Here is a 25426-nt window from a genome sequence, read left to right as displayed (position 1 = left end):
CTTAGGTTTCCTTATATTCATTACGATTGTTTTCAGTCTGTGGTGCAGAACAGATCCTCCGTCGTCGGACCCTCCTGCTTTTTCGACACCTCGGCAGAGTCGACAGTACATCGGCCAACCTTCTCCCTAAACTCTGTTGCGTACGTGGCAGCCAACGAGTTTAGCTCTTCAAAATCCGCCGACTGCCCATCCCATGTCAGTATAGGAAGGTCTCCAAAGGGGCGGAGATTTCCCTCGTGAGGGAGACTATCCAGCAACGATACTGGAGCGAGGGTAATCTCTGACCCGGCCCGGATTTTCTGTCTCACGTTCTCGATTTCTTCCTCGCTCGCATCTTCCGCCAATGTCACCTTAGAGCCTTCTTGGTTGGCATACTCCTCTGGTATATGACTTAGCTCGCTATGGACCGTTGCCAAATTCTGAGCCGTGTCACTGCCAGGGTACAACATCCAGTAACCTCGCACTCGGGCTAATCTCAAGGCGTGTTCAAGCCAAGATGGATGTTGCGTGCTCACAATCTTCTCAGACAACAGTGTTGGAACCTCGTCAAACTCTCGCTTAGCTTCCAGAGATCTGGAGACGAAGTCGTGGAGTTCCATCCATTTCTCGCCCAGGAAAAGTACGGCACTGCTGGAAGGGGCTTGCCAAAGGAACGAAGTCGAAATCTCTTCATCTGACGCCTCACCAGCACCGGAGCTCTTCAGCAACGAAGGCGCAGATAACTCCTGTTTTCCGTCTAGCTTCTTGAGGGGCTGCTCGAGACTGATGCCAAAAAGATGACGACCCCAGCGTTGATGGGTAGCGACAGCAGAATATTTATATTCCAGAAGCGAGTATATAAGGTCTGTGCGAGTTGGTTAAAAGCGCTCGTGGGTATGGGAGAGGTATATATACATACAGTGGAAGAAGTCAGATGATAGCTCGACTTGTGGAGAAAGAACCAATACGTGAGAGTGCTGCGGCTCGGCTGGCCAGAACGACTCAAGGAATTGGATAGAGCTCTCCTCTTCGCCCACTTTCTGACGAGGAATACGATGCCTTAGGGAAAGAAGTCGCGTATTGGCAGGATTATTTGTATGGGCCGGTGGCCACATGAATGTTTCAAGAAAGCGTTTAGTTGGAGGATCTATATCATGCGGCAGTTCGATGGTCAGATGAGGAACTGCGCTCGAGGTATAATCTGCGGCACTGAGGGATCTGAGAAGTCTGATCAAGCTTCCCGAAGACCCCGGAACGGCCCGAATTAGTATGTCAATGTGGTTTTTATTCCACACTTGGAAGATTTAGTCAGTAATGTCTAATGTTAGCTGAGAGACGAGCTGTCTTACTGTGCAAGGCTTGACTGTCCAATTTCGCCAGCCACGCAAGCCGTTTGGCAGCTTTGCGCGGTAGCTCAATCAAGGTAGTTTTCTTCACATTTGCGTGCTGCTGTGCGCCTCGTATGAAGAATGTTTCCTCATCTATTGAACCATCTATCAAAATAGCCTGAGGATGCATGTAGTTGAAAATATGGTCTAAACGAGAACATGAGCATTGGAACTTATGATAAGGGGGCAAAGACAAGACACGCACGAAATGCACGAAACACAGCATTTTCCATCCGATCGTCGGTTGATACCTGAGCATAGTCAGGCCGCGCATCTTATAAGTTGATAGGGTTAGCATCATCTTGTACGCATCTCACTCTATAGATCCGAGGAACGCATCGCACCATGGAATATAAGCTGGCATGAATCGTCTATGCCGTTAACCTTGCGCAGCTCCCGCATATCAATGTCACTCCGACTCATTAGCGCAAAGTGCACGTAGCTCTTCAACTCGCTTCCCATCTGGCAGGCGATCGGTAATAGCATGGCCGCGCTCTTGAGACTAGATGCTGCGAAAAGAATATTCCTATTGTTCAACATGCTTCCTCTTGTGCCAGTGATGGCATGCAGCGTCGGGGCTAGATCAAGGAATCTAACGGGTCCATTAAATATGCGCTCGGTCGGCGGCCGAGAGTTTGGTTTGGAGGGAGATAACTGCGGTCGCCCGTAGGCGGGGCGCCTAGGAGCATTGGAACTTTCGAGATCTGTATATGTATAGTGAGGGCGGCGCATGCGCACATTAGGACCGAGGACGGGGATATTCTTAAAGAAGACTATGACGAGCGTCGCGACGAACAACACAATAGCTATACGCTTGAGGGATCGTCGCGGATGAATTCTGGTGGGGTGCCAGTTTGGATGCAGGATACCGCTGCCACCTCCACCACCGCCGGCGCCATTCTTAGAAGCCTTGTTATGGTCGTCATCTTTCTTGCCCAGCTCCTCGTCGCTCAGAAATAGCCCTCGCATCTTTCCCCATATAGACATACCACCAGCTCCAGCGCGAGCCTAATATTGAACTAGGTAGGCAAAGCAGTAGGTGAGCGAGCGGGCGAGTAAACGAGCAAACAAGCAAGTGGGCGGATTATCACAGCACGGTCCTAGTAGTGGATAAAGTCGCTGCGAACTGCATCTCAAAGCTGTAACTAGTTCTTGGGGTTTGGTTGGGCAAGAGCTTTGTTAGAGTTATTAGAAGGAAGACAGATTCGTAACGTTAATGGTATAAAGATCAGATGGCAGGTTTGATAAGGTTAACATCAATCCAGTTGAGTTGAGCGGAAGTGTTGCTGGTGGCGGAAGTTTGGGGTTGAAGGGACGATGAAGCTCCTGGGAGTGACGATCCTGTAGATACCTACACTAGCTGCCGCGGCCCTAGCTTAAGGTTAGATACGATATATCCTGGCATTGGCCGTTACAGGCGTATTATGCATTAAAAAGTATAACTACAGCAAAACGTGGTATAGGAAGTACTAACCTAACTATAGGCTATCGCGATTGATATCAGGTATTAGGGCCAAATTCGGAACAGAGCTTGGCAAATCAGCCCCATGATAAAGCAACATTGAAGTAGTTATCGGTTATATGCATTAGCGTAACTAGGTACATACTATTATGTACTGTACCTACACGAACCGTAAAATTTCAATGGTGGGGGACATCGACATTTGAAGTTTTAGATATATCATCTATTTTTAAGGATTTAAACTGTGACAAACCTTCAATCTTTACTTACATAGTATCAACCAGGTAGTACTAGGTACCTAGTAGACAACATTGAAGATTGTCCAGTCGCATATATTACCTACCTATTCAGCCATGGCCAAGTCTCGTCGGAACAGAGCCAAGGGTGGCCAACGTTCCGACCCGATTTCAAAGCCCGTGAAACCGCCCTCGGACCCTGAGTTGGCCGCCATCCGGGAAAAGAGTATCCTACCCGTGCTGAAGGATCTTCAAAGCGTCGACCCTAAATCACGGACTGCCGCTGCCGGAGCTATCGCCAACATCATACAAGACAACAAGTGTAGGAAACTACTCTTACGAGAGAGGATCGTTCACATAATCCTCAATGAGACCCTTACCGATACAAGTCTAGAGAGCAGAGCTGCTGGATGGAGCATTCTTCGTATCCTCGCAGCCAAGGAAGAGGCCGACTTTAGCGTTCACCTATTTCGAATAGACGTTCTGACTGCTCTTGAGCATGCCTGCGCAAATGTGAGAGAACTCAGTAGAATCATGTTTCCACGCGTAGCATTTGCTAACCATTGCATAGATTACCAAAGCTCTGAGGTCTTCAAATCCTCTTTTCAGCAAACTTCCCAAACTTGAGCAAATATTCATCTGGAGCATTGCTGAGTCACTCGCTGCTATACTTGCAGCTGTAGCCGAGGCTCATGACGAAGCACTCGATGCTATTGTGCGTAGTGAACAAATCGTTCAATTTCTCTTCACACTGGTTACCCATGGCTATACCACTCTCCCGGTTCTCAACAGTGCGTTGTGGTGTATGATGACACTGTCTGAGGATAACCAGAAGTTTGTAGACGCCATTCTTGCCGACGAGCCCGCTGACCAGCCCATCAAATGCTACAACCGGCTCATCGATTTGAAGAGTAGTGATGGATATAGGGCCGTGCTGGCTTGTGGTGTATTACACAACGTGTTCTCCGTGGCGCAATGGAGCGATCAAAACCCTGGCAGGGATGGCGCTAGCGACGCCATCCTCGTTCCTACACTTTCTCAGATCATCGGACGAACCCAATTGAAGAAGATAATGTCGAATGGCGAGGACACAGCAAGCCCGGTGGATGTTATGCAATTGGCTCTGGAGATATTGGCATCCATCGGCACCTCCCTGCAAGAATCATTGCATAAGAACCACCGAAGTAAGTGGAATGTAGAAAAAAAGAGGATAGTCGAGGACGCAGATGTTGCCATGGACGCTGATGTTGATGAGAAACTTTCCGATAAAGATGTGGCTGGAGACGATGAAGATGAAGAGATGGACGAGGATGAAATGGAAGCGGACATGGATATAGTCACCGGAATGGACGATAACGACGACGAACCGGAAGGTATTGATGACTTGCCTACCTTGAAAGAGCTCATGCAGAAGGCGATTCCACAAGTCGTGAAGGTATCGCAAAGTTGCGGAGGCATTGGCGAACCAGCAGGCTTGATCCTTGACCACGCCTTCACGACCCTGAACAACATCTCATGGACGGTTAGCTGTATGGACTTGACTGACGTATCAAATACCGCAATATTGTCGGCATGGACACCGGTGGCACAGGCCATCTGGCAACAGGCCATCGCTCCCGTTCTCGCCAGTGATACTTCCGACGTAGATCTCGCGGCTATCGTGACGAGTCTAGCATGGGCCATTGCGAGGACTTTGCATGGACAGAACTTCCTCAGTGGAGATGAGCACAAGAAGTTCATCGCGCTCTACCATGCATCCAAGAACCTCACGCTTGACCAGGACGATCCTTTCCAAAGCCTCGGCGTCAAATGTGTTGGCGTGCTCGGTCAACTCGCGCTCGCAGCATCGACCCCCCTAAACCGAGAGATAGGCATATTCCTTCTCACAGTGGTCAAATCACTACCCGAGACCCCAGCTGCGGATGCCGTGGAAGCTTTGAACCAGTTGTTCGATATATATGGGGATGAGGATAAGGAATGGGACCAGGAGGTCTTCTGGAAGGAGAACTTTCTACAGCACCTGGAAGAGGCCGCCCCTAGAGTGAAGACCGTGGTAAAAACAATTGATAAGAGAAAGTCCACCGAGCTGCGGGCGCGTGCTGAGGAGGCGAGCTGGAATCTCTCGAGATTCATACAGTACAAGCAAAAACATCGGCCCTAAGCTAGGCTGATAAATAAGGATAGTGTGATAGAAATGCTACGATCAAGGGCCGGTAGCGCGGCCCGAATTCCACGGTCAATAGTCTACGATATCAGAATGGTATTTCGTGAAACGCCTAATTGCCGAATCGGCTCACAGCAAGAGGCGTAAGGCTGAAGGAAGTCGATGATTCTTGACCCTCCGGAGTGTCGTGGTTGATAAGGTCCATATAATCATAACTTTCCTTGTCCTCTTAATATACGCCGGGCGCTGCCCTGTGCAGTCATCATGAGCTGAGAGTGCTCGGAAGTGTTGCAGACTCACCTTGATAATGTATGTTTTCATCCGGTGTGGAGACACCTCCAGTGGTAATGTAGTACGTGAGTAGGAAGGAGACCATAACCTCACGGAAAGGTCCAACTCGGTCTCTCAAAGGTCACTAAGGGAGTTAGGTTCATAAAATGATGTCCGGTCTATTAACAATAAAACTCACGTAATAAGACCAAAACCTAGTCGCTCGTCACTTGCCTCCCTCGACCGGGGCCGTTGAGCGCGTAGTAAGCAGGTAGTAGGTAGTTCCACGTAGTAAAAGAAAAGCCTTTGCTCGTTCTGTGTTTCCTCTAAGCCGCCAAGCCAAGCCTAGGTAGCCAATCTAGACTTCGTGCTGTTTCCTTCTCCTCCATTTCTTGGTTCAGCCAATTGGCTTGAGCTTCTTCTTCTTCTTCCCGTCGCTGCCACCGGACTTTCCCTTTTGAAATTGACGCCAACTGTCGATGCGTTGGTCGCGTGTGCTCTCCCAGTCCTGCTCGTGCTGGCGCTTGCGCTTGCGTTCTTCGAGGTCCTGCTCGACTTTACGCTGCTCGCGGCCTTCCTCTTGCATCTGGGCCTTAACCTGGCGCTTGCGACGCATTTCGTTGTCGACGAGTACCTCGCGGGTCTTCTCGCGCCACTTCTTGGCGAAATCGTCTGTCTTGAGCTCGGGGCTATCGACCGTCCACTTGTTCTCCCGGATAAGCAGCATGCGCGCGTCGGCGATGGCTTCATCTAGTCGCTCTCGGTGCTTCTCGTCCATGAGCTCCGTCTGGGCCTTTTTGAGGCGGTCGAAGGCTTCGGGGGCCAGTGGATTTTTGGTCTTGTCTGGATGGATGAGTAGGGACTTCTTGCGGTAGGTCATCTTGATATCGGATTCAGGGACACCAGGATTTAGGCCCAGAACGGCGTAGCTATATGTATTGATATATTTAATGATTAGTTGAGTCTAGGTAGGTAGGTGGCTAGTTGAATGGACAGGGCAGCACGTACGCATCCAGGCGGAATGCCTTCAAGATGCGATCAATCTCGGCATCCTAGATTGAACTGTTAGTATGAGCATATGGCATATTGGGGGCCGGGAGTTCAGCTTGCCTTGTCGAATTCCTTGGCTTCCGCCTCCAGCACATCAATAGCATCCTTATCCTCAACGTGCGCTTCCTTTTCTTTAGAAGCCATATAGATGACGCTGCTGAAGGATATAACAAAAGACTAATGTTAGGAAATCTAAAACGGCTAAATTGGGGATGTGGTGGAAATTGGGAATTGAAAGGTTAATAATTGAGAATTGAGAATTGAGAAGTACCGATGATGCGATGTATAAGAGGCTCGGGGCCGGAGACGAGGAGATAGGAAGTTGCGATAGGGTCTCCATACAGTACACTTCACTAACATTACCTACTAGTTATGTAGTTATGTATACTAGTTAATAACTTTACTACTAGGTAGTTATAGTACATGGCCATGGCGGGGCTAGTGCATACTTAGCGTCTCGATAACGCTTATCAATTAACAAGGGTCCAGCAACTTTGCGAAAAGGAAAAAAAAAAAAGTTTAGTGACTTAAGTGACTTGCCCCACGACGATACCAACTATATATCATTTCACGCCTTCTGTACTTACTACAACTATTTTCTTGAAAATTCCCGTGAAATATACTGGAGTTGGTTGCTATTTCATGTAGGATTTAATACTGCTATTTGAAACCAATCGGCAACATGCCGGCACGTGCAGCGTCACCAACGCCATCGGAAAACGAGGTTGATATTTCAGCTTCCTTATTCACGAGCGGCAGAGTATCGACCAAGAAGAGTAAAAATAATGATAAGCAAGATGATGACCTCGGGTTTGACTTCCTGGACGACGGAGACGATGATGGCGACGAAGCTTTCATTGCCCTTAAGCAGGCGGCTTCGTTTCGAAAAACTGGCAACTTGAAGGGAAAGTCTGTCAAGAAAGGTGGTGGCTTTCAAGCTATGGGTTCGTATACACTATCCACCAACATTATAGTGGTTTTCTGTGTTTCTAACGAACGGGATTCATTATAGGACTTAACGCAAATTTACTAAGAGCCATCACGAGAAAGGGGTTTGCTGTTCCGACTCCCATTCAACGCAAAGCTATACCCTTGGTTATGGAGAGAAGGGATGTTGTGGGCATGGCAAGAACAGGTTCTGGAAAGACTGCTGCATTCGTCATACCCATGATAGAGCGTTTGAGAGCTCATAGCGCTACTGTTGGTGCAAGGGCACTCATCCTCTCCCCTTCTCGCGAACTTGCTATCCAAACCTTGAAAGTCGTAAAGGAGTTCGGCCGTGGTACAGATCTGAAGTGCGTTCTCCTTGTTGGTGGTGATAGTCTAGAGGACCAGTTCAACTCCATGACTTCGAATCCTGATATAGTCATTGCCACCCCTGGACGATTCCTACATCTGAAAGTCGAAATGTCTCTCGACTTATCCTCAATCCAGTATGCTGTCTTTGACGAAGCAGACAGGCTTTTTGAGATGGGGTTTGCAGCTCAATTAACCGAGATCTTACACGCCTTACCCTTATCAAGGCAGACTTTGCTCTTTTCGGCTACTTTGCCAGCTTCGTTGGTAGAATTTGCGCGCGCCGGCTTACAGGAGCCAAGTCTCGTCCGATTAGATGCTGAGACAAAAATTTCCCCCGACCTTCAATCAGCTTTCTTCAGTGTCAAGGGTGCCGAAAAAGAAGGCGCGCTTCTCCATATCCTACACGACATCATACAAATGCCCATGGGATTGCCAGCAGGCGTCGAACCAGACTCAGACAAGCCATCCAAGAAGAGAAAGCGAGGGCCAGACGCCCCTCGAGGAAGGGAGAAGCCAACCGAACACTCCACCATTATATTCACAGCCACAAAGCATCACGTTGAATATTTACAAACTCTTCTCCGTGAATCAGGCTTCGCTGTATCTTATGTCTATGGATCCTTGGATCAAACAGCTCGAAAGGAACAAGTCGAAAGCTTCAGGCACGGACGTACCAATATCCTAGTGGTTACAGACGTTGCTGCTCGAGGTATCGATATTCCTATTCTTGCCAACGTTATCAACTACGACTTCCCCCCGCAACCTAAGATTTTTGTCCACCGAGTTGGTCGAACGGCTCGAGCAGGACAGCGGGGTTGGAGTTATAGTTTGGTGAGAGATACAGATGCACCGTACTTGCTGGACCTACAACTGTTTTTAGGCAAGAAGCTCGTTCTAGGGAAGGAAGGTAAAGATGCTACAAACTTCACTCAAGATATTTCCGTCGGTGCTCCGGTACGGAGCAAAGTGGAAAGTAACGTGGAATGGCTGACTAAGGTCTTGGGTGAGAGCGAGGATATCAACGCACTACGCAAAGTAGCTGGCAAAGCGGAAAAGCTATATCTACGAACGCGTAACTCGGCTTCCAGCCAAAGTGCGCGGCGGGCGAGAGAAATTGTCGCGTCAAAGGGCTGGATGCAACTGCACCCGGTTTTTGGCAATCAGCTGGGGGAGGCCGAGGACGCGCGAGCGGAGATGTTGGCCAAGATTAGCGGTTTCAAGCCCCAGGAAACGATCTTCGAAATCGGCAGAACCGCCAAAGCAGGCCGGAACGATGCAGCCGAACTCATGAAAGCGGTTCGTGAACGCTTCGGGCCCCGTAGGTCGGCTAAGGAGAACAAAGAAGAAGAGGAAGAGTCTGACGAAGATGTCGGGGTAGATGACGTGGTTGGATTCGAGGATGAAGATGAGGAGATGGTTGATGAGCCGGACCAAAATGTCGCATCCGACAGTGCAGAAGAAGAAGATGACAATAGTGATCTCGAAGTCACCATATCCAACCACAATGCCACTTCAACAAAATCTAAAAACGCGGGCTCCTTCCAAGACTCCGATGTCTTTATGTCATACACCCCACGCACCATTAACGCAGCCGAAGAGCGCGGATATGGCGTGCACTCGGGGTCCAACGCCCTCCATAACGGCGGCGGCAACTTCGTCGAGGCCGCGCGCGACGTAACCATGGACCTGACCAACGACGAAGGCGCCAAGAACTTCGGCGCCCCAGCCCGCTCACGCATGCGCTGGGACAAGAAATCCGGCAAGTACGTCTCCCGCGACAACGACGAGGACGGCTCCCGCAGCACCACCCTAGGCAGCGCAGGCAAGCGCATGATCCGCGGCGAAAGCGGCGTCAAGATAGCCGCCTCCTTCCAGAGCGGCCGCTTCGACAAGTGGCGCCGCGCCCAACGTCTAGGCAAGCTCCCCCGCGTCGGCGAATTCGAAAAGAGAGGTTTCAACGGCGGGGCAGGTGCACCCGGAGAAGGCGTCCGGTACAGACACAAGCAAGAGAAGGCGCCCAAGGAGGCTGACAAGTTCCGCGACGACTACCACGTGCGCAAGCAGCGCGTCGCCGACGCCCGCGAGAAGCGCGTCGGCCGCTTCAAGGACGGCGCTGGCAGCAGGAAGGAGATTAAGAGTGCTGAGGACATACGCAAGGCGAGGGTTGTTAAGGAGCAGAAGAGGGCGAAGAATGCGAGGCCTGCGAGGAAGTAGAAGAAAGCATGGGATGGGATGCTTGGTTTAAATAGAAAGGTAGAAACGTGCTACATGTGTCTATACATACCTACCTAACTTAGTACTTAATGCAAGTTGTACATACATATGTGCTTACTTACCCAAGTTAACCTAAGATACATACCTACCTAGGTTAGGTAGATAATAGGTTCTGTCTACCTACGAATAAGGGGAGACATCTAGAGTACCTACCTACCTACCTACCTACCTAACCCAGGGTATTTAAGCAAGTACCTACCTAGGTAATGATATTTTCACACTCGTTATCATCATCTAATAGACGAAATAACCAAGCGAGGGTTCATTCGCCTCCTAATAGGTCAAAAGTAGAGAAGAAAAAAAAAGGGAGTTAAAAAAACCACCCCCCATAGAACTGGTGATGCTCGGGGGGTTGCATTATTTGTATTTTAATAGTACATCTTTTGTCTTTATTTTTCTTCTTCCTCCATCACACCGACTGCATTGCATAGCATAGAGGGACATAGGGTGGCCGGTTTTACCCTCACAACCCCTCCCTGACATCCTGGAATAGCTTGATTGTCTACCAGAGTAGCATCAATAAAGTCGGTTGTCATCACCTATCTATCTATCTATTTACTTGCCGTTGTCCCAGTCCGGATTCTAGTAACATGTTAGCTATAAAAACTTTACGAGAAAGAGCTGTTTGGTCTTACCTTGCGGAGAATAACAAGACCTTCTAGTGTGCTGCTAAGGCTGATATACTCCTCGTCTTCTAATTCTGCCCTTTCGCCGTACGCTAGCAGTACGGGTGTGCTCTGTGTTTGCCATCCCGTAATCGTCTTGGGTCGACCTGCCTGTCCAACCACGTCGACGGCCTGACCAACACGGACGTTGACGGTCAACGGCTTAAGTTCTTCGTCTAACGTAACCAGGAAACGAGGATTCATAGCTGTGACGAGGTAGTATAGGAGGTAATGAGAGTTGGAGGTGATGAATTGTTTGGCGTCAACCATAGCTACCAGGGTGGCAAGCAGACCAGCAGTCGCGACTCTAGAGAGGATCTGTCGGTCTGTGTGGAAGGGATTGAGGGACATGGTGCCCTTGCCCATGTGTAAGAGGCCCTGCGCGATACGAACCATGAAAAGTGATTCTTGGTCGCGGTGATAGTAGCTCGCCAGTTGTCGCAGAAGCTGGGCCAACCTAGCGTTGTTCGTGCCGGCGCCGAGTAGACCCATGGCAAAGATCGCATTTATCGCGACATCGTTGTCGTTATCGTGACTATACCGGGACAGCGTATCGTAGACCCTCATTTGTGGATTGCTAGGGCTGATTAGACCCATAGCCAGCGGCACGACACGCCGAATGTTGGGCTCGCCATAGTGCATGAGATGGCCAAATTGTCGTAGGACCATTTCTTGGCCAACATCTTCGCCCATGGCAACTAGCGCAATTCCGAGGACTGCGTACATTTGTAGCAGCTCATCGCACTTCTTCTCCTCCGAGTCCGCGTCGATGTGCTCATTGCAGATATGTAGCAGATCTTGGATCTTCAGCACGGCGCCAGTGCCAGCCCAGGCACAGACCTCTGCGAGAATCGCAGTCGGCCGTCCCATGGGGTGGGGTACCGCCTTGAGAGTCTCCAGGATGACATCCACCTCTTCCTGGCGGCCGAAGTAGAGAAGTCCGAGACCAAGAGCCAGAAAGCGCATCCACTTATCCGAAAACTGATTTCCTCGCTCTTCGTCTAACAAGACAGACATAATGTCCTCGGTAGCCGTGGGATTAGCGGACCCAACGTGGATTAACCCGCAGGATAGAGCTGCCAAAGCAGACATTTGCATGTCATTATCTGCATTAGTGACGATCGGCAATAGCAGCTCTAGTACCTCCTCCTTATGGGAGCCAGCGTAAGAAAGTCCAAGGCCCATAACAGCCCCTATTCGGACAAGGGAGTCCTTATGCTCCAGCTTTTCCACATCGCCAAGCAATGCTAGGGCAGGCTCACTATCCAGACGAACGCCCGAGGTCATGATGCCGATAGCGAGCATAGACCCGGCGATAATTTGGGGCTCGGGGGCGTAGGTGTATTTATCAATCTTATCCAATCCATTTTCCACGTCCCACATCAAAAGTGTTCCGAGAGAGGCGACAGTTGACATCATGCCCTCATCCTTCGTCTTCCATACCCAGCTTTCCTTGTCTTGTTCTACAAGCATCATCCTGTCACTACCAAAACCAGCATTGACAAAACCATTGACAAATGCGGCAGCTAGGTTGTGCCGCGCCGAGTCCAGATTCGTCATGCCGGCCACTCGGCTGCTCTCCAGGTGGCTCTTGTATATGTCTTCGGTGGTCTTGGGCTCGAGGATATTCAGTTCCTTGCCTAGTGTCTTAAAGTAGTCGGATAGTCTGATGTTGGCGACGATGTCATCCAACTCAGCCTGATCTTCCTTAGAGTCCATGTTGCGAGTGGCATTAAACCAGTATTTTTGACGGGCCATCAAGAGACACATCTGTTTCTTCAACGCGAGATCATCCGTCGAGTCGAAATCGGAGATAATGAGCTCCGGGTCATTAAGCCGGATAGCAATCACCATAGCTTGAGCGAGTTCCTTGTAGTTCCTGTAGATGGTATGGGCAGTTCGAAGAAACTGCTCGTTTTCTGGGTAAGTCAAGAGATTGACCATGCTGACGAGGTATAGGCAGACGCGGGGGTACGTATTCTCATCGACGACGTTAGGAAGCGATTCGATAATCTCGAGTTCGCTCATGAGATCAACAGCATCAGCTTCGGCGTTGCTCTTAAGGAACAGTGGCACAAGGACCTGCGCTAGGTCTACTAGATCCTTGACTGGCTCTTCGGCGGCGATACGCTTTCCATACACCTCACCAATCTCTAGGGCTAAGTGACGCACGTATTCGTGACCCCAGGAACCGATGTCCTGTGTCGGCGATAATAAGCGGTATTTCAGAGTGTCCTGGCGATCCTCGTCTGAGAAGGTCATTCCTATGACGGACAAAACGTCGGCGAGCGAGGACTTGTCGTCGCCCTCGGGCCATTCTTCGTAGAGTTTCGTCATGGGTATGTAGTGTGGTCTTAAAAACTTCAACGGTTTCGGTACCGCCGTCATCGAGGATGTCGAGGTCTTGATGGAGGTTTTCATAGCCTCCAGGGCCGGCTTGTAGAGGGATGCATCGGATTCCTGTCAAACAGCGTTTAGTACTTCTAATCGACAACCAGTAGTGTTGGATGAATATCAAAGTTATCATCTATACCGTTAAACGTTCGACAAACATGTCAAGTTCGCTCTTGAGCTGTTGATCCTCTTCACTCAACTCCTCAGCTGCTGCACTACTGGTTAGCATAACATATCTCCAATAGGTGGGACGGAAAACACACAGTCAATCTTGTCGTCATTCTTCTTGCCATTAGCTTGGGGTGGAGCATCTTTGCCCTTCTTATTCTCGCCAGCCTGGTTGTCGACAGCCTTGCCTTTTCCCTTATCAGCCGGCTTGGGCTGTTCACTGTTCGGCGCCATGGTGGTGGAGGTCGAGGCAGCGACTCTGGCAGTTTATGCGGATAACGGAAGGGTGGGTTGGGGTGGACTCTCTCGTTTTGTTTCTCTTTAACTGTCTCTAAAAAAAACACAACGTCAAAGTACGATATGATATGGAAATGCTTGAATATTAATATGATCAAGCTTGTTTTTATTGACGGTGGGGAGAGGGAAGAATGTGTTTGAATATGTGTTGATTGAAAGGTGCGGATTGCGGATTGCGACTTTATGGAATTTGTGGATAAGACGAAGGTGGAAAATGAAGCTTCTTTGGAGTGTGCAAGGCAAAGGTCGGGTCGTAGCTCCAAAGGCAAGGCGGAATAGTACTGTACCTAGCCTAGAGCCTAGAGGTACGTATTACGCGACTGCTTTGCCGCCTATTGCTTAGTCCACTGAAAGTGGTCAGTGCTTCATAGATTAGGCCAGGTACCCATGCAGCCAACCATTGATGCTGTTCCGGTTCTGCCAGCCGCGCAAAAGCACGTGACCCGCGGTAAATCAATGAGCAAATGGGACATGTAGTGTAGCTACATGCATGTAATAGAACAGATAAGATAAGATAAGATAACAAAAAGTTGCCCTCATATTTTTCAACTACACAGTTAAAGTTTGGTGGGGTTATCATATGTAAATATCAGATCTCAAGCTTCTACAAGCTTCAACTTTCGTATACTAGCATTGTACCTCTCAGTTATCTAATTCAACATACTACTACATAACCTTCCTTATCCTTCTTCCACGACTATCCAATCCCCCCGCCTCCTAGATCGTATATACGTAGATAACCAAAAGGGCCACACCCTTCCAAACCCCCACCATGAAACTCGACACGAAGGCCATGCGCCACCTCGCAGCAGAGGACTGGCGAGTCCTCGCAGCCGTATGATGTCTTCTCCTTATATTCCACTATTCTCCTATTCCCCTTTTCCAAAATAAAATTAATAGCCCAACATTAAAACCCCTCCTTCTTAAATCATCCAATCAACCAACCAACCAACCAACCAAGCTAACCCCTCCCCACAAAATAGTGCGAACAAGGCAGCAAAAACCACGAAGTGATCCCGACCCCCCTAATCGAATCCCTCTCCAAGCTTCGCGGCGGCAGCAACCGCGTGCACCGCTCCATCTCCGCGCTCGCCAAGGCCGGCCTCATCGCGCGCCTCAAGGAAGCGCGCTACGACGGGTACCGCCTCACCTACGGCGGCCTCGACTACCTAGCCTTGCACTCCTACGCTGGTCGGGGCCAGGTATACAGCGTCGGCACTCGCGTGGGCGTGGGGAAAGAAAGCGACATCCTCGTGGTCGCCGACGACAAGGGGACCCAGCGGATCCTGAAGATCCACCGGCTCGGCCGCATCTCCTTCCGCTCCGTGCGCTCCAACCGCGACTACCTACGGCGCCAGAAGCATGGTCACGGCGGCGGAGGGGGGTGGATGTACCTGTCTCGCCTCGCGGCCGAGAAGGAGTACGCCTTCATGCGCGCCCTGCGCGACGAAGGTTTCCCCGTCCCCGAGCCCCTGGGCCAGAGCCGCCACACGGTCCTCATGCAGTACGTCGACGGCTCCCCGCTGCGCCAAGTGTCCGAGGTCCCCGACCCCGCCGCCCTGTACGCCGACCTCATATCCCTGATCCTGCGCCTCGCCCGCCACGGCCTCATTCACGGCGACTTCAACGAGTTCAACATCCTCATCCAAGAAGAGCGGCCGCAAAAGCCCACGCCCTCCACCAAGGGTAAAGAACCCGATGTATCCAAAACCTCAGACGAGGAAGACGAGAATGTCACCATAACCCCCATAGTCATCGACTTCCCACAGATGGTCTCCATGGACCACCAGAACGCCGAGATGTACTTCGACCGCGACGTCAACTGCGTCAAGCGCTTCTTCGAGCGCCGCTTCCACTTCACCAGCACCCAGCCGGGCCCCTTTTTCAAGGACGCCAAGAAGACCGTCGGCCGAGACGGCGCCAGGCGGCTCGACGCCGCCGTCGAAGCGTCAGGGTTTTCCAAGAAGGCGCTCAAGGATCTCGAGGCTGCCATAAGGGATCAGCAGGCGGAGAGGGCCGAAGGTGGTGGTGGTGCTGGTTCGGAAAGCGATGACGATGCGGCGTCTTTCGATGAGGATGATGACGAGGACGAGGATGAAGACGAAGATGATGATGAAGATGAGGATGAGAATGAAAATAAAGACACAGACATTGGCCAAGTAGAGGTTGGTAAGCAAGAAACAGATACAGCACGGATAAACATAGAGAGGCTCACAATTGGCAATGAAACATAAATAGCGAGATAGAGAAATGCCAACTACAAATGAATTGATACCCCTTTTACCCACCAAGAAACACATCTAGGCACACCCGAGATATAGAAATCACCCAATACAATCACAAACACTTTGGTTCACAAGTTTTGTGTGTATCTGTGTACATGTATGTGTGCCTATCAATGCTCTATTAACTCAATAGACTGCCAAACCTCTACTTTCTGGTGATTAGAAGAAGACTAATAGAAATTAAAAAGACGTGTAAAAATAAGAAGTTCCAATTTCTGCCAGGCACACACAAACACACACGCATACCTCATTCCTCTCATCATTCGCCATCAGCAGTAATGAGGATACGTAGTGACATGTCGTCTCATCCCTAGAACTCAGTAAAAAAGTGCGCAGTAAAGCAACCGAAAAAAGAAAAACCTCAACCATCAAAACTCATCCACACCTCGAGAACTCATCATGCGAGCCAGCCAAACCGCATGGCTTTAACATATCCACCAAGGCACAGACATATGTGCCCTGGCAAGATAAAACAAGATAAGTAACGACAATGGAAAATACCATCGTTGTCGCCTACTCGTACCCTACAAAAAGGGTAAAACAGTATAGATAACGGCAATGATCCGACCATCATGATCGACCCTTAATCTCGTTCCGGAGGTTCGAATCAAGTCGACGCCGGTAGGGAAGGTATCGAAGTTACTCCTTCTCTTGCTTCGTGGGGGATGATTGGGTACTGCCGTGCGCAACTAGGGGCGACTCGACGCGGATCTCGACACCGTCACCGCTTCTATGGCCAAATCAGCATAGTGTCTAGGAGCTCAGAGACACTCGTCAGTGGGTTCTGGGTTCATACACGGAACCGAGAGAGTCCCGATTTCCCTGACCACCCTGACGAAGGCTGCTAAAGACCATAATTTAGCTGATCGTCCATGAGTTAGATTCCCAAGAGCGAGAATCATACTCATTGGAATATCCATTCAAGCTTGCGGCCTGTTCTCCTGATCCACTACGTCGAGAATAAGCTCCACCGCTTCCACCATTTCCACCATTTCCACCGGATCCATCACGTCGATAAGTATGTGAGTTAGTAGGGTCCTCACCAACAAGGCTCGTTCCATAAGCACCAACATTATACTCATTCGTACGGAACTGACGGCGCTCAGCTGTAACACGCTTCAGGTCCTTCTGAGCTGGTGTGTCCGCATAGCGGATCTGCAACGGTAGGCGCTCATCGCCAATAAGGCGACCAGAGTACTGGGCAATTGCTAGTTCGCACATCTCGCGAGACTCAAAGCTAGGACCGGTATTAGCAGTCTATCAAAGAAGCATGCTTACCCAAGATTTCAAACTCACCGAGCAAAACCCACACCTCGACTATTGCCCATATTGTCTCGAAGGACTTTGCTAGACAAAATGACGTAACCCTCGAAAATGGCAATGATTTCCTATGACCCTGTTAAGTAGTGTAGACAATTACAAGATAAAGTTGTGTCTTACCTGTTCACCATATTTCTTGGGCAAGTTCGACAGATACAGGTTCGTCGAGCCAGGATCTCCCTCAGCTCTCAGGCGGGAGTTGAACGATTCCTATGACAGGTTAGTTCTATTGATTCAAAAGTGTTGAATGTGATGCTTGTCACAACTCCGATAGCCCAAGAAATAATATTAAAGCTTACTCTGGCGAATCCAACTTCATAGCCTCGGCGATGAAAGCCCCTGATACACATCTCCGAGTCACGGACATCGAAGAACTTGGCAAAACCAAAGCTAGAATCCTCTCCAGTTAAAACAGGTTAGAAAGGGGTTTGGGGAGGGGCTGGCTTACCCCTTGCAGGCGCTTGTGCTAGAATCAATAATAGCCTTGGAGGTTTCGACCTTGCCAAAGCGCTCTGCATACTTCAACAAGAGGTTGTCATCCGTGTATGGATGCAGGCCACGAATGTATACGTTGCGATTTCCTGCAATAGGACTAACAAGACTCTGCTCGAGGGTACGCATGTTCTCCGGGGGCGTAAAGACCGCTGGAACGGCTTCGGGGATTCGCGGGAAGCGTTCAAGGAGAGAATCAAGTACCGCAGACTTGGGCTCCTGGAGACCCTCAGTAGTCGCAACCTGCTGCGGAGACGGAGTGGTGTACGTCGAACGATCGAAAACGGTGACGCGAGCGCCTTGATCACGGGAAGCCATGCTTCCGAGGAACGGGGTCGCCGGTGTAGACTCGTTGGTAGAGTACGATGATCGTCGAATGTCAAGACTGGGCACGTCTCGTAGACTGGCATCGGCACGGTCATGGGTGATACCGGCTCGACCAGGCGTGTATGGTCCAAGAGCGAACAATGGACCATTCTGGTAACCGCCATGGGTGAGATAAGGAGGACCATAACCAGCAGAATACTGCTCAGGGGCAGGGGCGTAACCAAAGGCCGGAATACCAGAACCTGGGACACCAGAGCCAGGGTAGTTGGTGGCCACGTGAACAATACGGCCATCCGACATGGCCATGGGGACCATTCCTGGAATAGCAGGAAGTCCATTGATTCCAAGACTGCCAAATCCGTTGACAATAGTGCTCATATTGGCGTCAATCATTCCCTGGCTTTGCGGGCCATTGCCATGAGCACCATCATGGGTGGTGTTGGTGCCCGAAGCAGCCTGGGCAGTACGTGCGGTCTCTGTAGCAGTCATCGTGACAGTGGTAGTTTGGCAATTGTCGGTGGGCATAATGGTCGGTGAAAAATAACCAGATAAGTCTCTATGGAAATACAAATTGTTAGCAACTGTCCCGCAATGATGACAAGAATGTTAATGGACAAATGATAAGGCATATATAATGTCTTGAAAGCATTGGTGGTTGTGTTCAGACCTGAAAGGGATAGTGTTATTTCTAACAGGAGAAAGGGGGGATAAAAGTCTTTAGGGGAAGAGTAAGCACGAGGAAGACGATGATGATATGGAATAGGACCAAGCATGTTTGAGGTGAATATAAGGGGGTAAGGTAAAGTCCAAGCTGGTGCTCCGTGTAGATATGCCTGATAGACCCGTCGCTGAGATGTATACAGGGACCCATGTCTTGTCTTCGCCGATTATATCAAAGGAAGCTTATCGGTAGAGTTATGGGTGGAGAGGGTTTACATACCTTTGTACAAGAGTTAACTTGATCAAAACAGATGGTACGAGGGGAGATACCTAGCAAAAGAAATAAGGTCAGACTCAAGTTATAAATCAAGGAGCGTGAGCAAGGAATAGCATCAGCACTGCTATGTGCTGGTTGGCTTTGTAAAGGCCTGGTGAAGGACGGATGGGATGATGTGGTGGTAGGAAATGTAAATGAAGTTTGGCATAACAGGTAGACAACGAATCATATCTTGTGCTGCCCGTGAAGTTGTTGGCCATTTGCAAACTCCATCATCCCCAGACAGAGTTAGTTAGCAGAACCAACCTTGAGGGATTCTGGCTGGTAATGCCGATGCTGGTAGTACCAAGACAATGGTGAAGCGAGTGGTACCGAGTAAGATAGAGTACTTAGCTAGAAAGCAAGACGAAAAACGAAGAGATTGTGATGATGTGTGTGCTGGATGAGTTGATGCTATGCTGGGAACCAAGTGAGGAAGAAAGGAAGAAAAAAAAGAGAGAAGAAAAATGGATGAGGGAGAGTGGAAGAAGATATGGGATGTAAAAGATGAAAGATAGTTCAGACGAAATGTCAACAAGAACCAAAGACGACTCGCACTTACCTATCGACACCAGTATCTCCAATTCAAGGTTTGCTCTTAGAAGATAAGAAAGTACGATGTAACAAAACCTCAATCAAGGTCGTGCTTAATCTTGAATCTTGTATGGCTTGTATGGCGTGTATGGCGTGTATGGCTTGTAGTGTGCCTATTTAACTTCAGAGGTTGTATTCAATATTCACGCATTACTGTATTATCAATAATGGTACTAAGTAATAACAAAGGTCGAACGATAGTTGAACGAAACGTTGGGTATTAGAAGGAAGGAAACCGTGGCTGGCGTTGTTAACCACATGTATGGAGGAAGTAATGAGTGATGGCGATGAATAAGTATGTAAGTGGAAGGAAGAGCGGAGTTTGAAAGCTTCAAAGAAATAGAAAAGATAGGTACGCAAGTACTGATTTATTAACGCAAACCACGGTGGATATATGCTCTCGTTGATGCCTTGAATATCAGGATATTTCTGATTAAACCAGATCAAACCGGAAAATACAAAAAATACAAAAAAATACAAAAAATACCTAGCTATACAGGCGTACCTTAGGCATACATTTGGACAACCTGGTTCGAGATGGTGTGTTCAGCTTCAAAATGACCAAACTAGGATAAGTGTAGGAGCACAGACAAGCACGCTGGTCAATACCTAGTACCTAGTATTTGATAATTTCAAGGTATTTAAGGTACATCCCTTGTAGAATTACTTAATTACCTTATATTTGCGCTTGCTGTGCCTGCCATTGATATGGAAATTTCAAAATACTAAAATACACGGAGCTTAGTTGCCGGGTGACGTCGATATAATACCTAGTACTATCCACTACTTATACTGGCAGGTGTTGACGGTTTACTTGGGCCACTCAGATACATGTGCATGTATATCTCCTGCCTCTAGATTGTTATATCACCTGCCATCAAACTTCCAATTCTAACACTACATTTTAACTCTTTGGAATCCCCCCTAATCGAAATATCGTCACTATCATGAACACGAGTACTAGGTATATAACTGTGTATGGAAAGTCAGCTACGGTTGACATGCTATAGACCTATAAAATACAACGCGAAGAAAGAGTAAACGATAAAATCGTACATAGCGGATTGCTACACAACTCCCTACAACCAGGCTCAGATGATGAAGTGTACCTACCTGGACACTTACAAAGTATTTTAGCTTAGATGCTTTAACTATCGTAATCACCTCCAAAGGGCTGGAATGAGTGTCTAGGGACTGCTTGAAGGCACTGTACACGGAGTCACGGCGAGAATATGTATATAATCTGCCAGGCATACCTAGCTCCCAAAGCTCTAGTAAGCCGTAGTTAAGTGAATCAAGTACACATCTAAGCTCATACACCGTATCTTTTAGCATAAAGAACCTAACTTGGGTAAATACTTCGCAGTTCATTGATTGATCGTCCAAGGTCTCCCGTGTCCATGACTAGAAGCCAAGATTAGAGCGAGAGCACTCGATAATAACTCTCTCTGTTGTCCACCTAGGTACACAAGTAGCCAGTAGTCAGTAGTCAGTAGCCAGATTATAACTATTTAAGGGGTAAAATATCGATCCAAATAACGCCTCTTCGGCCCTCTTCCTAATAAACCAAAATGGGCGAATTAACTTATACACATATAGTTGACTAGGTACTAGACAACTAACGCTTCCATACACATGTATATTTAGTTTGTTTGTAAACTTTAAAGATATTCGATAGAAACACTGAAGGACTTCAAGGCATACTAACATTAAAGGCTTTCACTGAAAAGGGGGCGAAGCCAGAGTCGATACCTATTCAAATATGCCGGCTATACACCGGCTCCTCTTAGTCAGGCTCGAAATTCGTAACTTCTTTGTAAGTGTAAAGCTGTCTCCTTGATTCCTTCATGATATCTAATTCGCCACGTATTATGCCTCCTTGGCGTTTCGCTTTTCAACTTGGATGTTTGTTACTATCTAGGTAATCATCTACCTAACTAGGTACCTACTTAAATTACCTGGGTTAGTTAAAAGGCTATGGGCATATAAGACAGACAAAAGACAGTTCAGTTTGAAAAAAGGGGTTATATAAATGTTATCTTTAAATGAAAACCATTACTACTAGGTAAGCACTTAGTTATCATAGAATTATATACGGAAAATACCTAGGCAGAACCCTTGTAGTGGAATGTGTATTGCTACCCGAACCAAGATCCCACCATCATATAAGACACTCCCGTAAAAGTCCGCACACCCGTGACTCCGAGGAAGGCTAACAACGAGTTTCTTCTATGCAAAATCTATCCGCAACGCTCATCCTGCCATGCAGTAAAAAGCACGTCAATTCTTCATGGCCATTATGACCAGACGTCCTCCTATATTGGTTGTCAGTGCTGCTACCAATCAAATGTCCAAGGATGGCTTGTAAGAGAAGGGGTATAGAGATAAATTGCGAGATAGATGAATAATAATAATAGGTCCTTATCTGGTAAATGAGGGCATGACTCACCTGGTATTGGTTTGAGGCTCGCATATTCTTAACGATCTCCTCTCCTTTCGTGTCCGGTACACCGCGCTGCTCTGCAATGATCTGGGCTAGAATGGTGTTGACTTCTCGAGCCATGTTGGCGGCATCACCACACACGTAAATGTATGCCTTCTTCTCGAGCAATTCGTTGACTTCCTGGGCCCGCTCCTTTAGTCTATGCTGTACGTATACCTTTTTGGGTCCCTCTCGAGAAAATGCAGTAATCATTTCAAACTTATCCCCAAGGGTCTTCTTATATTCCTGTTGTTCAAATGTGAGCTACAGCCGAAACAAAGCCTTTGCGTAATACATACCTCCCATTCGGATTCATACATGAAATCCTCATCCCGCTTTCGGCAACCGAAGAAAAGTAGCGTACGACCGACATCCTCACCAGACTCGGCCTGCTTTGCGCGTTCCTGGATAAACCCACGGAAAGGTGCAACACCGGTACCAGGCCCGATCATGATAATAGGCTTGGCCGGATCAGAGGGCAGTTTGAAATTCGAGTGACGCACGTGTACAGGAACGTGAATACCATCATACTTGTTTCTTGGTCCATGGAGCTCGTAACTGAGTCCGAATGGCTCGGGATTAGGGTCGCCGTTTTGCTTCTGCTTGAGGGCCAATAGGTAGTTGGTGGCTACACCTCTGAAGGGGTCAGCACGGCCTGGAATCAATTGATTCTCAACGACAGCGGTGATGGATATCTTCTTAGGCTGGACGAATGAGGACGACGAAATTGAGTAGTATCGGGGCTGAAGCTTGGTGAGGCCTTCAATGAAAGCTGAGAACGGGATGTTTGCCCACTTCTGGCCACCGCTGACGACGCTCAATGTTCTAGCAATGTTGTAATGGTTCTTGCTGACCTTTTCCTGGAAATAATCCTTGTCGCTACCGAGCCTGGTCATTTCTGCTTTGGTAGCTTCATCGGGAGCGAATGCAGCCAAAGTGCCGAGGAACTGACGAGATACGGGGGCGCCAATCTCAAGATGGTATCGAATGATAGCGTCGTAGGTCGTGGGGGTGGGGAACGGTACTTTAGCAGTGGGTTCGAGAGCTTTGACGTTGATCACCGTATCTTTCTTATCTTCAAGCCCTAGGATACCCACGAGCAGATTAACCTCTTCCCCAGCGTTTGTGGGCCAGATCGCGATGTGGTCGCCGGTTTGATATGTCAAATTAGAGCCGCTGATATCAACCTCCAAGTGAAGGCAGTTCCTGTCTTTGACGGAAAACAGTTCCTTGGATTCAACAATGGGAGCAATGTATGGGTTGTGGACACTGAATGGTCCTTTCGCGGTTCCTTCGAGGTGCATCTTGTTGGGCTCACCCAAGTACACCTCGGGGGCATCCTTGGTGATATCGTCCCGCTCAACAATACCGAAGATGGGTTCATAGACGGCTTCCCGCTCCTCGAGACCCATCTTCTCTGCCAATGCAGCCCACATTGGATCCTTCCAAGCCAGAAAATCTTCTTCCATGGTGCCAGCGCCATCGTCGCCCTCGCCGGCGTCGCCAATTCTATGTGCGCCTAGCTTCTCGAGAGCCTTGTTGACGTTACGCACCATAGAGTTGTAGTGTTCGTAGGTGTTATTTCCGAGACCGAAAGCAACGTAGTTGAGGTTGGCAAGAGGGGGGTCAGCACCTTGAGAGAATGCTACATCATCACCAGTTATGAACTCGTAGAAGTCAACGGCGTTGTCGGTAGGCTCTCCTTCACCATAGGTAGCCAGGACGAAGACGACAACCTTGTCTGAGGGAATTGAGTCGAGGTTATCGTAGTCGTAGTCTTCAAGATCGGCCACCATGGTTTCTAGGCCGAAGCGACTCTTGCCTTCCTTTGCTAACCTCGAGGCATAATCTTCGGCAGTACCGGTCTGGGAACCGTACAAGATGATGCAATTCTTGCCACTCTCCTCCATCTTCTCCAGAAGGTTTCTCGTCTTTCCGGCTCTGAGCCCATTTGTGTTGGCAAAGGCATTGGCGTATGGATCTTTGGTGACACCCCAATATTTGCCTTTTGAAAAATAAGCAGTTGTGCCGACGAAGATGGCGCCGAGGACAATAATGTCCAAGGTGTCGAGTTGTGACATGTTGAAGGCCTAAGTTCACGAACAAACAGGGCTCGTCTCTAATACAGCACGATGATGGCGTCTCAGAACAATGGCGCTGAGCCGATGGCAAATGGCAGGCAGGAAAGAAAGTGAGTCAATCTGACAGCTAGATAGGTAAAGGTAAATTCTATAGAAGGGTATGATTTGGTGGTCGTGCAACCGGAGCTACCGGTTCTCAAGTTTTCGTAAGAAAAGGCGTTGTAAGGTTGCAACGTGGTCTAACCGGGTGCGCAGTCGGCCGAGGGAAAAGAATGGGCGAGATTGGGGAACTCCTTTGGAAATGGATTATTAGCTAGGTGACCAGTAGTGCCTGGTACAGTAGATCTAACCTAGTACAATACGATATGTGTATAATACTTATTACATATGTATCTAGGTTAGGTAGGTATGTAGGTCGTAGACTGGCTGATAGGTAGGGAGCTGAAAAAGCCACGCGACGTCCAACACCACAATACGGCTGAGGCTCTGGATATTAAATACTTATGTAGATACTAATCATGTGGGAAGAGACTTAAATACCCGTCGGTGGCCTTGCGTAAAAAGAATATTAATAGGACAAGGAAAGGAAAATCATATGATTATGGAAGTGGGAGAGTGATATGTATCATTGATGCTCTCCTGCAAAAATATGTACATAGATATGTGTGCGTGGCGCGGACTTTATCTCTGCTACATACATATGTACTACTAGCAGTACCTAGTACTATCGTATGTATGTACATGGCATGAATGTACAAGACATCCAAGTTTCCAAGGTGGATGTTGAGTGCGCCGAGTACCCCGAGTGCCCTGGACAAAGTGACAAAAGTCACTGATGGTGGGTTGGTGAAGAAGGGGATCGGTGGGAAAATTGGTGTGTGGTGGTGGCAAGTGGGTACAACTTTGAACTGGAAGTACTAGATATAGAATGTACCCTACTAGGTAGGTACCTAACCTTAGGCTAGTAGGTAGGTACTTACCTAGTACTGCTGGGAGTCTGGGACAGCCCTGTTCATCGACACCACCTGGGCAGTAACCTCTTTCCAGGGCTATGGTCACTAAGTTTAGGCCCTTCAATCCAGGCAGTTGGGTACTTCTGTAGCAGTGTAGCGGCACTGTAGCCTCGAGAGCCTCTTTTAGGTCTTGCAGCTAAGGTTGTAGAATGGCCTCGGGACCTATCTAAGCTTAGCTTAGTAAGGATCTTGTGCATGTTGGGGGGGGTT

General features: G+C 48.7%; 8 protein-coding genes across 8 annotated transcripts; 3 read left to right on the top strand and 5 right to left on the bottom strand.

Moving 5' to 3' along the window:
- Positions 1-32: 32 nt before the first annotated feature.
- GGS25DRAFT_522410 (uncharacterized protein) lies at positions 33-2336 on the bottom strand (the record flags this gene model as incomplete). The annotated part of the gene is made up of 5 exons (XM_049264229.1): positions 33-844; positions 899-1273; positions 1329-1514; positions 1573-1641; positions 1712-2336. The coding sequence occupies 5 exons, from the start codon at positions 2334-2336 to the stop codon at positions 33-35; spliced, it is 2067 nt and encodes a 688-aa protein (XP_049115292.1).
- A 678-nt stretch (positions 2337-3014) lies between these two features.
- GGS25DRAFT_311185 (uncharacterized protein) lies at positions 3015-5292 on the top strand. Its single transcript, XM_049257724.1, has 2 exons — positions 3015-3578; positions 3637-5292. Exons 1-2 carry the CDS (start codon positions 3183-3185, stop codon positions 5224-5226), a joined length of 1986 nt encoding a protein of 661 aa, XP_049115291.1. The 5' UTR covers positions 3015-3182; the 3' UTR covers positions 5227-5292.
- A 485-nt stretch (positions 5293-5777) lies between these two features.
- Positions 5778-6917, bottom strand: GGS25DRAFT_311134 (DnaJ domain-containing protein). The gene is made up of 3 exons (XM_049257723.1): positions 6610-6917; positions 6508-6551; positions 5778-6428 (listed from the first exon to the last, which is right to left on the bottom strand). The coding sequence occupies exons 1-3, from the start codon at positions 6691-6693 to the stop codon at positions 5897-5899; spliced, it is 660 nt and encodes a 219-aa protein (XP_049115290.1). The 5' UTR covers positions 6694-6917; the 3' UTR covers positions 5778-5896.
- Positions 6918-7075: 158 nt separating this feature from the next.
- GGS25DRAFT_493660 (ATP-dependent RNA helicase DBP10) lies at positions 7076-10169 on the top strand. Its single transcript, XM_049261276.1, has 2 exons — positions 7076-7493; positions 7562-10169. Exons 1-2 carry the CDS (start codon positions 7232-7234, stop codon positions 10060-10062), a joined length of 2763 nt encoding a protein of 920 aa, XP_049115289.1. The 5' UTR covers positions 7076-7231; the 3' UTR covers positions 10063-10169.
- Positions 10170-10410: 241 nt separating this feature from the next.
- On the bottom strand, positions 10411-13991 carry GGS25DRAFT_493658 (26S proteasome regulatory complex, non-ATPase subcomplex, Rpn1 subunit). The gene is made up of 4 exons (XM_049261275.1): positions 13445-13991; positions 13321-13391; positions 10758-13247; positions 10411-10704 (listed from the first exon to the last, which is right to left on the bottom strand). Exons 1-4 carry the CDS (start codon positions 13581-13583, stop codon positions 10678-10680), a joined length of 2727 nt encoding a protein of 908 aa, XP_049115288.1. The 5' UTR covers positions 13584-13991; the 3' UTR covers positions 10411-10677.
- Positions 13992-14418: 427 nt separating this feature from the next.
- GGS25DRAFT_522405 (RIO1-domain-containing protein) lies at positions 14419-15880 on the top strand (the record flags this gene model as incomplete). The annotated part of the gene is made up of 2 exons (XM_049264228.1): positions 14419-14481; positions 14630-15880. 2 exons carry the CDS (start codon positions 14419-14421, stop codon positions 15878-15880), a joined length of 1314 nt encoding a protein of 437 aa, XP_049115287.1.
- A 690-nt stretch (positions 15881-16570) lies between these two features.
- GGS25DRAFT_522404 (uncharacterized protein) lies at positions 16571-18595 on the bottom strand (the record flags this gene model as incomplete). The annotated part of the gene is made up of 7 exons (XM_049264227.1): positions 16571-16661; positions 16728-16775; positions 16836-17168; positions 17228-17319; positions 17372-17461; positions 17551-17641; positions 17700-18595. The coding sequence occupies 7 exons, from the start codon at positions 18593-18595 to the stop codon at positions 16571-16573; spliced, it is 1641 nt and encodes a 546-aa protein (XP_049115286.1).
- A 3342-nt stretch (positions 18596-21937) lies between these two features.
- Positions 21938-24203, bottom strand: GGS25DRAFT_522403 (NADPH-cytochrome P450 reductase; the record flags this gene model as incomplete). The annotated part of the gene is made up of 3 exons (XM_049264226.1): positions 21938-21955; positions 22090-22368; positions 22422-24203. The coding sequence occupies 3 exons, from the start codon at positions 24201-24203 to the stop codon at positions 21938-21940; spliced, it is 2079 nt and encodes a 692-aa protein (XP_049115285.1).
- Positions 24204-25426: the final 1223 nt, after the last annotated feature.

This window comes from Hypoxylon fragiforme (assembly GCF_022984875.1).
Source record: "Hypoxylon fragiforme strain CBS 206.31 chromosome Unknown GGS25scaffold_6, whole genome shotgun sequence".
NCBI classification, from domain to species: domain Eukaryota; kingdom Fungi; phylum Ascomycota; class Sordariomycetes; order Xylariales; family Hypoxylaceae; genus Hypoxylon; species Hypoxylon fragiforme.
This window is presented reverse-complemented; position numbering and strand designations above follow the sequence as displayed.

Bases quoted from the DNA above. Each gene is read 5' to 3' on its own strand.
- GGS25DRAFT_311134 (XM_049257723.1), bottom strand. From the start codon at position 6,693: ATGGCTTCTAAAGAAAAGGAAGCGCACGTTGAGGATAAGGATGCTATT. The intron at 6,552-6,609 runs GCAAGCTGAACT...AGTTCAATCTAG, and splicing joins AAGCCAAGGAATTCGACAAG to GATGCCGAGATTGATCGCAT. The intron at 6,429-6,507 runs GTACGTGCTGCC...CAATACATATAG, and splicing joins AAGGCATTCCGCCTGGATGC to CTACGCCGTTCTGGGCCTAA.
- GGS25DRAFT_311185 (XM_049257724.1), top strand. From the start codon at position 3,183: ATGGCCAAGTCTCGTCGGAACAGAGCCAAGGGTGGCCAACGTTCCGAC. The intron at 3,579-3,636 runs GTGAGAGAACTC...ACCATTGCATAG, and splicing joins TTGAGCATGCCTGCGCAAAT to ATTACCAAAGCTCTGAGGTC.
- GGS25DRAFT_493660 (XM_049261276.1), top strand. From the start codon at position 7,232: ATGCCGGCACGTGCAGCGTCACCAACGCCATCGGAAAACGAGGTTGAT. The intron at 7,494-7,561 runs GTTCGTATACAC...GATTCATTATAG, and splicing joins TGGTGGCTTTCAAGCTATGG to GACTTAACGCAAATTTACTA.
- GGS25DRAFT_493658 (XM_049261275.1), bottom strand. From the start codon at position 13,583: ATGGCGCCGAACAGTGAACAGCCCAAGCCGGCTGATAAGGGAAAAGGC. The intron at 13,392-13,444 runs GTGTGTTTTCCG...CCAGTAGTGCAG, and splicing joins GAATGACGACAAGATTGACT to CAGCTGAGGAGTTGAGTGAA. The intron at 13,248-13,320 runs GTATAGATGATA...GCTGTTTGACAG, and splicing joins TGTTTGTCGAACGTTTAACG to GAATCCGATGCATCCCTCTA.